This window comes from Neoarius graeffei, chromosome 13 (assembly GCF_027579695.1).
Source record: "Neoarius graeffei isolate fNeoGra1 chromosome 13, fNeoGra1.pri, whole genome shotgun sequence".
NCBI lineage: Eukaryota > Metazoa > Chordata > Actinopteri > Siluriformes > Ariidae > Neoarius > Neoarius graeffei.
Genome location: NC_083581.1, coordinates 65,192,245 through 65,204,172, shown reverse-complemented (window position 1 = coordinate 65,204,172; position 11,928 = coordinate 65,192,245). Strand labels below are relative to the sequence as shown.

At 42.0% G+C, this 11,928-nt stretch overlaps 2 protein-coding genes across 3 annotated transcripts in view; one reads left to right on the top strand and one right to left on the bottom strand.

Moving 5' to 3' along the window:
• The first annotated feature begins 409 nt into the window (after positions 1-409).
• Positions 410-5,760, top strand: htr6 (5-hydroxytryptamine (serotonin) receptor 6). Its single transcript, XM_060936683.1, has 3 exons — positions 410-1,312; positions 4,747-4,881; positions 5,404-5,760. Exons 1-3 carry the CDS (start codon positions 410-412, stop codon positions 5,758-5,760), a joined length of 1,395 nt encoding a protein of 464 aa, XP_060792666.1.
• A 2,126-nt stretch (positions 5,761-7,886) lies between these two features.
• Positions 7,887-11,928, bottom strand: part of tmco4 (transmembrane and coiled-coil domains 4) — a 57,029-nt gene continuing 52,987 nt past the window's right edge. For both annotated transcript variants that reach the window (XM_060938348.1, XM_060938347.1), the window contains exon 14: positions 7,887-8,741. In XM_060938348.1, the coding sequence (XP_060794331.1) occupies positions 8,097-8,741 (645 nt within the window). In that variant the 3' untranslated portion in view covers positions 7,887-8,096. The remainder of the gene's footprint in view (positions 8,742-11,928) is intronic.

Genomic DNA, 11,928 nt, shown 5'->3' with positions numbered 1-11,928 from the left:
TCTTACACATTCTCACAGTGAAGCCCACCTCTTGCTTGCCCTCCTCCAATGTGTGTCATCATGACACGCTGCTTTGAAACACACTCGACAAGCACGGGATTACTCACACTGGTGCTGAGCTTGGAGGAAGCCAGACATAGACATGGCAATGTGCAATTTTACCACGCCGCTTTCCTCCGAACTGAATTCTTCAGCTTCTGAACGCAACATCGGGAAACTGATCTAACCATGCTAGAGAGAGACCAGAGGAGAGTCCTACAAATTCAGGATGCTATTTCTGCTCACCTGAGAGGCATGTGACTGGCAGACTTTCTGACCCAGGTGCTTTGGAAATATTTGTTTTGGCACTTGATCTCCATGTGGCTGAAAGACAACAGATGAGACCAGGTGCCACAGGTGGGTTTGTATGATGAGCGGCTCCGCTTTTCCGTTGGCAGAAGCTGTGGATCATAACAGGAGCAGCATCCATACCAATGATGTTTGGAGCATCAGTGGAAGTGGTCCATGGCTCTTGGCGGTCATTATGTCCCTTATTATTCTGGTGACAGCTTGTGGGAATATCCTGTTGGTAGCACTGGTGTTCGCCCACCGTTCACTACGCTGCACGTCAAACTGTTTCCTCGTGTCCCTCTTTCTATCTGACTTGATGGTAGCTCTGGTGGTGATGCCACCTGCAATGTTGAATGTTCTCTGCGGCACCTGGGTTCTTTCTCCTGGGTTCTGCCCTGTCTGGCTTTGCTTTGATGTCATGTGCTGCAGCGCCTCCATCCTGAACTTGTGTGTGATCAGCCTGGACCGCTATCTCCTAATTATCTCTCCATTACGCTACAAACAGCGCATGACCCCTCCCCGGGCTTTGCTACTTGTGGGTGGTGCTTGGGGATTGGCAGCGCTAACTTCTTTCCTGCCAATAAAGATGGACTGGCACAGTCTAGGCCGTACACAGGATCACTCAGGGCATGGGATAATTAACACCACAGTCCCATGGTTGAGCTCTTACTACCCAGCTTCATACTTCCAGCTCTCCAACTCAGGCATGCTGTCTTTACAATGCCGTCTACGAGTCACTCTGCCTTTTGCCTTGGTTGCCACTTTCCTCACTTTCTTCCTTCCATCGACAGCCATTTGTTTCACTTACTGTCGTATCTTGCTGGCCGCAAGGAGGCAGGCCCGTCAAGTAGAAGCTCTCACGTATCCTCCATACCCACAACATTCACCCGGAGAACCATCCTGTCCTCCGTCACTTGGACACGCTGCTCAAGAAGTAGACGACTACAGCCACCAGGATCCTCCAGTGATGCGCCAGGCTCCGGTGAGACCATAAATCAGGCAATTAAGCAAGTGAGAGCAGGGAAGCTTGGCATGGAAACAGGTGAATGAAGGCAAAATGAAAAAATAAAAAAGGTAAAACTGAACATTTTTTTGTGACTTATGCAACCATATTCATTTGCTGTAGCCTTGCTTATTTGCTCTTTTATTGTACTTTCCAGTACATAAAAGTACTGATGGACGTCCTTCATCGAAAACACAAACTATGCAGCAGGGCCTTGAAAGGGCTTTTAAAAAATAAAGATGAAGTAATGCAAAGAATATTTTCATAACGTGCTTGAAAAACTCAGAATACAGTGGTGCTTGAAAGTTTGTGAACCCTTTAGAATTTTCTATATTTCTGCATAAATATGACCTAAAACAGGCATCACCAAATGGCGGACCTCGGTCCGGATCCGGACCCAGTGATGGTTCTGTCCAGACCCGTGACCCGTAAATTCACGAAATTAAGTAATTTTCATGGAGCATTATTTTGGACGGTCATGGCTATTGACAGCGGGCGCTGCTACTCCAGTTAATACGACAATAGCTTCACTCAGTTGAGCCAATAAAATCGTTAGTTTACCCAGCGCGCCACAGCAGAGCAACAAGCAGAGAGGAAGAGAGTTAAGTTCAGAGACAACCGACCGAGACAACATGGCTTGCTCCAAAAGGCGGCGGAAAGTAGACAAGGAAAATTGTTTTAAAAGATGAATGGACGGAGAAATATATGTTCATTCTTCCGGCGAGCAGTTCAAAATCAGCGTGCCTCATATGCTCCGAAAACGTGGCATTAATTAAAAGCGGCAACGTGAAGCGCCACTACGAAACAAAGCACAGCTCTTTTGAGCAAAGTTATCCCCTGAAGTCCGAGCTGAGGGCACGCAAAATAACCCAACTGCAAGCACAGTATGACAGGTCTACCCGACTCATCGCACATACATTTACAGCCCAGCAACGTGCAAACGAATGTTCCTTAAAAGTAGCGTGGATTTTGGGGCAACATAAAAAAAAAAACATTTAGTGATGGGACAGTTGCGAAGGAGTGCTTAAACGCCGTTGCTGAGACATTATTTGAGGCTCAACAATGAACACCTACATATCTGCATGAGAATGGCACTAACTCCATTCCAACCAAGCTTTAAATTACTGGCAGGTCAGCCACATGCCCATTTTTCTCATTAAGAAAAGTAAAAGAAGAAGAATTAAAAGAGAAAAGTTCAAAGAAAAACGTTCTGTTTGCATTCCCCCCCAAAAAGCCACTTGTTTTCTGAAGATGTGGACTTTTTTTTTCCTTGAAAAGTAGGCCCTCATTTTTTTAGGCTGGGACCTCCTTATTTTAAGAACAAAGAAGAGAAAATGTTAAGTCAACGCTCTGTTTGCACTTTTTAGTTAATGCTTTCTGAGTTGAATTTTTTACTTGAAGTGTAGGCCTTCAATTCTTCAGGTTGGGACCTCTTTAATTTAAGAGAAAAAGGAGTTATTCCACTCTGTTTGTGCTTTTTTATTTATTTTATTCTGAGGTTTCTGTTTTCTTTAATCTGAAATAAAGCCCTTGAATTTATTTTCCTGGGACGACTTTTATTTATGGTAAAAGAGATAGTTGTGCACTCAGTTCATTTCCTGCATTGGAAATTAACAATAAATATTGTTGAAACCATATGAAAATGTGGACATAGGGGAAGGCTATAAGACACAAGCTGGACTTCGGTTCGGACCTTCTACTTGGACAAAATTTAATAACTGGACCTCAGTGACTTTTAATTGAAGACCCCTGACCTAAAACATCATCAGATTTTCACACAAGTCCTAAAAGTAGATAAAGAGAACCCAGTTAAACAAACAAGACAAAATTATTATACTTGGTCATTTATTTATTGAAGAAAATGATCCAATATTACATATCTGTGAGTGGCAAAAGTATGTGAACCTCTAGGATTAGCAGTTAATTTGAAGGTGAAATTAGAGTCAGGTGTTTTCAATCAATGGGATGACAATCAGGTGTGAGTGGCCACCCTGTTTTATTTAAAGAACAGGGATCTATCAAAGTCTGATCTTTACAACACATGTTTGTGGAAGTGTATCATGGCACGAACAAAGGAGATTTCTGAGGACCTCAGAAAAAGCGTTGTTGATGCTCATCAGGCTGGAAAAGGTTACAAAACCATCTCTAAAGAGTTTGGACTCCACCAATCCACAGTCAGACAGATTGTGTACAAATGGAGGAAATTCAAGACCATTGTTACCCTCCCCAGGAGTGGTCGACCAACAAAGATCACTCCAAGAGCAAGGCGTGTAATAGTTGGCAAGGTCACAAAGGACCCCAGGGTAACTTCTAAGCAACTGAAGGCCTCTCTCACATTGGCTAATGTTAATATTCATGAGTCCACCATCAGGAGAACACTGAACAACAATGGTGTGCATGGCAGGGTTGCAAGGAGAAAGCCACTGCTCTCCAAAAAGAACATTGCTGTTCATCTGCAGTTTGCTAAAGATCATGTGGATAAGCCAGAAGGCTATTGGAAAAAAGTTTTGTGGACGGATGAGACCAAAATAGAACTTTTTGGTTTAAATGAGAAGCATTATGTTTGGAGAAAGGAAAACACTGCATTCCAGCATAAGAACCTTATCCCATCTGTGAAACAGGGTGGTAGTATCATGGTTTGGGCCTGTTTTGCTGCATCTAGGCCAGGACGGCTTGCCATCATTGATGGAACAATGAATTCTGAATTATACCAGCGAATTCTAAAGGAAAACGTCAGGACATCTGTCCATGAACTGAATCTCAAGAGAAGGTGGGTCATGCAGCAAGACAACGACCCTAAGCACACAAGTCGTTCTACCAAAGAGTGGTTAAAGAAGAATAAAGTTAATGTTTTGGAATGGCCAAGTCAAAGTCCTGACCTTAATCCAATGGAAATGTTGTGGAAGGACCTGAAGCGAGCAGTTCATGTGAGGAAACCCACCAACATCCCAGAGTTGAAGCTGTTCTGTACGGAGGAACGGGCTAAAATTCCTCCAAGCCGGTGTGCAGGACTGATCAACAGTTACCGGAAACGTTTAATTGCAGTTATTGCTGCACAAGGGGATCACACCAGATACTGAAAGCAAAGGTTCATATACTTTTGCCACTCACAGATATGTAATATTGGATCATTTTCCTCAATAAATAAATGACCAAGTATAATATTTTTGTCTCATTTGTTTAACTGGGTTCTCTTTATCTACTTTTAGGACTGGTGTGAAAATCTGATGTTTTAGGTCATATTTATGCAGAAATATAGAAAATTCTAAAGGGTTCACAAACTTTCAAGCACCACTGTATATAAAATAATTTTCCGAGAAATGGGGACATAATCACTACCGATTTAGAGAACATGCCTCAGTTCAGAAAAAACACATTAAATCAAGTTTGTCTGTATGACTTCCCTCTCCCAGCTGTCAGTGAACAGTGAACGGCGTCTAGCTCACAGGCAGGGGAAGAAGGCGCTGAAGGCTAGTCTGACACTGGGAGTGCTGTTGGGACTCTTCTTCAGTGCATGGCTGCCCTTCTTCATCACCAATATGGCACAGGTAGGCATTCCCAAGTCCTCCTTCATTTAAAAATTGTGTTGACATTTGCTCCATGTCTGATTTTTGACCCTTTTTAGACCTTTGCTTGAAAGGCACACAATTTTTCTAATTATGCTCAATTACACACATCAACGCCAGCTCATAAACAGTGCATGATGGTCTGATGTTTGAAAAACAAATCAACTCCCCGATTTAAATTCCCGAATTAGACCCGTTTTGCATTCACGAATCCACCAGCTCACGCCCCCATCTGCATCGACACTCTTCGCCCACAGAAAACACCCCCAGCATGGAGTGTTTTTGGGTCCCGTCTGTCTCTTTCCCTCGTTCACACTCAATATGGTGTGTGAAGATCTCTTTCTCTCTCTCTCACACACACACTTTTCTACCCTTTTCATTTTCTCTCAAGCCTCCTCTTCACCTTTTCTAGACATCAGTGACCTTTTCCATTCTTCTAAGACTGTTCTATATATTGACCCCCTTCTTGCTCCTCAGAGTGACCTTTGTGTGTTGTTTCTTTAGGCAGTATGTGAGTGCGTACCTCCTTCTCTGTTTGATGCTATTACTTGGCTTGGCTATTGTAACAGCACCATGAATCCTATTATCTACCCGCTGTTCATGCGGGATTTTAAGAGGGCCCTGGGGCGACTGTTGCCATGCTGCTGTTCCTCTAACGTCCCCAGACGTCCATCTCCTCCACTTTCCCTTTCTCTGCGCAATTCAGGAGAGCCTCAGTTACAGATAGAGCCACCCTCGACTGCTTCCGACCCACCACAGCCTCCTGCTACAGCCACAGACGCTGTAAACCTGCTTGATGCTGAACACGCTGGGATTCACCTGCCTTTACTTTTGCCCAACCAGGTAGATACACTGGACTGAGGGTGCCACTGCTGATAGACTGAGCAAGGGGGAAAAAAAAAAAAAAAGACTGATGACATCCTGTGGACATATGAACACATACAGGTACAGCTTACACACTTCATGAATTAAGACATGAAAGAAAACATGGCGGTAAGCTTTACCATCCTATTAAGGCCGCATGTTGAAATCATCTCACTTGCTGAAGCCGTGTGGAGGCGGTGTTAAGAGAACCAAACCAAGACAGCATCACGATGTGCGGATGAGCATGCACATAATCTGGGATGTATTTAAAACAGAATTACACGGTCAGCAATGAATCTATTGCTACCAGAATTGTCGTCATAACCACAACAACAGACAGAAGATAAGATGAGAGTCAAACAAATGATTTAATAGCCACTACAATGTCAAGTGCTTGTTGGTTACGCCACAAGTTTTTTTTTTTTTAAATTAACACATACTGATTTTCAGGAAATGACAGACAATTTAGACTAAATCTGCATGAAGATATGCAAATTAGTGAACACAAAGAAAACATCTTCAACCTCTATGATTGGTTAGAATGTTCACAGGATAAAAGAAAGGAAAAACGATAGGGCTCATTTTAATGTTTCAGGATTCTTACATAGACAAACAATACATGAGCTGTCTCCAAAATCACTCACTCGTTCACTACTCACTATCTAGGGAATTCTATATAGAGGACTATATAGTGAGCTCATTGGCGAAATGAAAAAACAAACACTTTCGGACCCTACTCCACCGCGCCGTTATTTACATCATTACTGTCGCACAATTAAAACGTGCCAGATCAGTCGGCTGGTGGGTTTTCAAAATAATAAATCCATGCATGTACACTACCGTTCAAAAGTTTGGGGTCACCCAGACAATTTTGTGTTTTCCATGAAAAGTCACACTTTTATTTACCACCATAAGTTGTAAAATGAATAGAAAATATAGTCAAGACATTTTTCTGGCCATTTTGAGCATTTAATCGACCCCACAAATGTGATGCTCCAGAAACTCAATCTGCTCAAAGGAAGGTCAGTTTTATAGCTTCTCTAAAGAGCTCAACTGTTTTCAGCTGTGCTAACATGATTGTACAAGGGTTTTCTAATCATCCATTAGCCTTCTGAGGCAATGAGCAAACACATTGTACCATTAGAACACTGGAGTGAGAGTTGCTGGAAATGGGCCTCTATACACCTATGGAGATATTGCACCAAAAACCAGACATTTGCAGCTAGAATAGTCATTTACCACATTAGCAATGTATAGAGTGGATTTCTGATTAGTTTAAAGTGATCTTCATTGAAAAGAACAGTGCTTTTCTTTCAAAAATAAGGACATTTCAAAGTGACCCCAAACTTTTGAACGGTAGCATATTTTTGTGATAAATCCATATTATACTGAGCGTATTTCCCACATTAATAAATCCAAAGTACTTTGTGTCTGCTGCATCTTTCAGTTCTTTTAAAACAAGGCTGAATACTTTCTTCTTTGCCGCTGCCTTTTATTAAATCAAATTTGAGGCTTTTGATTAATTCCTCGCTCTGCGCTGTAACTTTTATTCTTGTATTTTATGTCTTATTCTATTTTAGATTATTTTCTATTCTCTTCTAATTTTAATTGCACTTTAATGTCCGTTTATAATGTGTTTCTTCCTCCGTTCATTCACCCTGACAGACTACAATATTATTGCCATTTTCGCACCACAACTTATGAAATTGTCTCGTTCCCATTTGTCATAAGGAAAAACAAACTACTGCTATACTCGATCTAAAATACTTCACAGCCCTAATGAAACAGCTTTTCTTTCAGCACGACCGCAATGCACGATGGTATATATTGCTTGGTCAGTGACCATCGGTTGTACACTACTTTTCACGATGCATTGTGGGATACTATGAGTGCACTATATAGAGTGTAATCATTCTCACTATACAGTACATTCGGATAGCACTACAAAATGGCGAACTCACTATATAGTCCACTCTATAGTGAGTAGTGAGTGATTTCGGACACAGGGATGGTGTAAGCCTAATTTCCAGAATAGAGTTTGCACAAAATAAACTGTTTTTACTTCACAGTGTCAGCAGAAATTCACATGAGAATTATTTTAAATTAAATGAGACACGGTTAAGAAGATTCCAGCTTGTTTTATTCCAGTATGCACCCCTGCTTCATTTACTTTAAATGGTTTTATTGCTGTAACACACTTGAATCAACTCTTGAAAGCCTTCATGATTAGGAGTCAAGATGTATCAGGTGTTTCACAGCAAAAAAAAAAAAAAAAAAAAGGCACTACACAGCAGCATGTTGGTACTCTAGTACAAGGACCATGAGGCACTGATTTAACCTTTACTCTCCTCGGAATCCATGTGCGCTGTCGTTGTGTGTTCTGTGACAGGACTATGAAGTGATTGTGTGGGCAGCGTTGCAGAAAAAGGCTGTTTGCCTTTTGCTACTTGATCCTGTGTGGAACATTCAGTTCTTTTAGAGTGGTGTGTGGTTGTAGGTTCAATAGTCCAGTGTTTGGTTTCCCATTCCCAGGAAATACACTCACTCGCTGTGTCACTTTGACTCTCTTCCTCCTGTGTGCACTGACCGTGTGAACCCTCAATGTCCTCGGTGCAAGTAAAAAAACTGCTGTCTTTTTGTTCAGACTTGGAGACACTTAATGATTCTAGTAAGTCAGATATGTCTGGAATATCCCAGCCGTTCTCCTGCGCTCTCCCAGGACTATGTTGTTCTCCTTCAGTCTCTGTGAGTTCATTCTTCACATTAGCCTCCTCATTTTTGTTTGAAGCCTCTATAAGGTTTTCCTCATGTTGTCCATTCTCTTTGTTGGGCTGGGCCTCTGGAGTGTCCAGTTTCCCTTCACTTAACATCACTGACTGAGAATGGCCAGGTGTAGTTCCAGCTCCCTCCTTGGTAGGAACGCCAACTGCTACGAGGATAGTGTCCATCTGACGCATGTAGTCCAAGTGACCTTTGACCTTGGAAAGATAAAATTATATGCTTTAAGAAAGGCTTGGACAAAGGTTAGATTTAGTACGAACTTTGTTACAATTACAGTCCCCTCTGAAAGTATTGGAATGACGAGGCCATTTCTTGATATTTACATATAAAGCTGTTACACAACTTGGTAAAACAGTGCCTTTACTGGCAGACCACCAAAATTTTTAGGTAAGCAAAAGTATTAGAACAAAGAGTCACAATATTTGATTGCATCAAGCAAGCGACCTCCTCACATCGCCAAACTGTTGCAGTATTCCCGGAGCACTGGTATCTCAGTGATTAAGACACTGGACTTCCTGACATACTGATCGGAAGGTTGAGAGTTCAGATCCTAGTACCGCCAAACTGCCACTGCTGGACCCTTGAGGAAGGCCCTCAACTGCTCAGTTGTAGTAAGAAAAAGTAAGTCGCTCTGGATAAGGATGTCTATCAAATGCCATAAAATGTAAACAAACAAACAAACAAACAAGCAAAAAAAGATACTTGTATCCAGACTTGTACTGCAGCTTTTTTTCCAGTTGTTTGTTTTAGGGGTTGCTCCCTTCAGTAGGTCAAATGCGTGCTCAATTGGGTTAAGTTTTGGTAATTAACTTAGGAAGTCCAAAAACCTTCCATTTTTCCCCCCGATGAAATCCTTTGTTGTGTTGGCAGTGTGTTTTGGCTCATTGTCTTGCTCTACGATGAAGATCCTCCCAATTAGACTGGATGCAGTTCTCGGTCAGTTGGCAAACTGAAATGTTTCTGTAGATTTCTGAATTCATTCTGCTGCTACCATCATGAATTACATCACTAATAAGATTAGTGAGCCCATTTTAGAAGCAGCCATGCAACACCAAGCCATAACACTACCTCCACCACGCTTGAGCAATAAACGCCTACGTCAGGGGTCATCAAACTACGGCCCACGGGCCGACTCCGGCCCGCCACCCCCCTTTGACCGGCCCCCAGCCCCTCACCACTTGAACCGGCCCCATGAGGCAATCCCCAAAAGTGGTCATGGCCTATTTTTTTAAATTGCTTTTTGGCAAATAATAGCATGTCTGCATCTTGTATTTTGTTGATTTTATCAATTAAAATTGATATTTAGTTATAAAAGGAACTATTCATATTTTCCGAATTTTCGTCATATGCTCGCGATCAAGCAGTGACGGGCAGCGCACGCGCAGAGAACTGTCAGTGTTCAGGACAGCAAAATGGCTAGCGGTCAGCGAAAAGCTGACAGAGAGTGCAGAGTTTTTAAACAACAGTGGACCACCGATTATTTTTTCGTTCAGTGTAAGGACCGTGCAGTTTATCTTGTATGTAAAGAAAGTGTGTTGGTTTTCAAAGAATATAATCTGCGTCGTCACTACGAAACCCGCCACAAAGAGTATGCTAGTTTGCGAGGACAAACAAGAGAAGACAGGGTTCGGAGGATGAAATGCGGACTGGCTGCACAACAGAATGTATTCCTTCGCCAAACCCAGATCAACCAGGCTGCTGTCCGAGCTAGCTATAAGGTAGCTCACCTACTAGCTACCCATGGAAAGCCGTTTACTGATGAGGACTTTGTTAAAGTATGCATGCTTGCTGTGGGCGAGGAGGTGCGTCCCGATAAGAAGTACAAATCAACAAGTACAAATCCAGCTCACCTACATATACTACTGATTTTGATTCCCATTATTCTGTATTATGCTTTAGTTTTGACCTGTAAATGGCCTACTGCTCATTTCATTTTCACCTTGACCTAAAAAATGTTTACTGAACATGCTCAAATGGATAGGCATAAGAGCTGGCTAGTTGATCTATTGCTCATATTATTATAATTTCACTGTTTTTTTTAAAAATGTATTTATTTTCTAGGCCTATTTATTTGACCTTTATTACCGGTAAGTGCTGCACACAATTATTAATATTATTAATAATATCAACAGGCCTACCTACAATTTATAATTTTCCACTCACCTTTGCCAGTGTCAATCACCTCAACTAGGCAGATGTTTCTTACCTTGACAGCTTTGATGTTATTTTTATTAGAAAATAAATAAATGGAATATCTGTGGTATTTCAAATTAAAACAAAGTGTGAAGACTCGATTACTACTTTTGCAAACCACTAGTAAAGATAAATAAATATGTACCAGGAATCAAGTGTTGATATAGTAGTGTGGGTATAGTAGTGGGGATGGCTGTGCCAGGCTAGTAATCTCTACTACACAATGAGGCCTGCTGGTGGTCATATTTGTCTGGGTCATACAATTCTATGTTATATACAGTGGGGCAAAAAAGTATTTAGTCAGCCACCAATTGTGCAAGTTCTCCCACTTAAAAAGATGAGAGAGGCCTGTAATTTTCATCATAGGTACACTTCAACTATGAGAGACAGAATGGGGGGAAAGAATCCAGGAAATCACATTGTAGGATTTTTAATGAATTAATTGGTAAATTCCTCGGTAAAATAAGTATTTGGTCACCTACAAACAAGCAAGATTTCTGGCTCTCACAGACCTGTAACAACTTCTTTAAGAGGCTCCTCTGTCCTCCACTCGTTACCTGTATTAATGGCACCTGTTTGAACTCGTTATCAGTATAAAAGACACCTGTCCACAACCTCAAACAGTCACACTCCAAACTCCACTATGGCCAAGACCAAAGAGCTGTCAAAGGACACCAGAAACAAATTGTAGACCTGCACCAGACTGGGAAGACTGAATCTGCAATAGGTAAGCAGCTTGGTGTGAAGAAATCAACTGTGGGAGCAATTACTAGAAAATGGAAGACATACAAGACCACTGATAATCTCCCTCGATCTGGGGCTCCACGCAAGATCTCACCCCGTGGGGTCAAAATGATCCCAAGAATGGTGAGCAAAAATCCCAGAACCACATGGGGGGACCTAGTGAATGACCTGCAGAGAGCTGGGACCAAAGTAACAAAGGCTACCATCAGTAACACACTACGCCGCCAGGGACTCAAATCCTGCAGTGCCAGACGTGTCCCCCTGCTTAAGCCAGTACATGTCCGGGCCCGTCTGAAGTTTGCTAGAGAGCATTTGGATGATCCAGAAGAGGATTGGGAGAATGTCATATGGTCAGATGAAACCAAAATAGAACTTTTTGGTAAAAACTCAACTTGTCGTGTTTGGAGGAGGAAGAATGCTGAGTTGCATCCAAAGAACACCATGCCT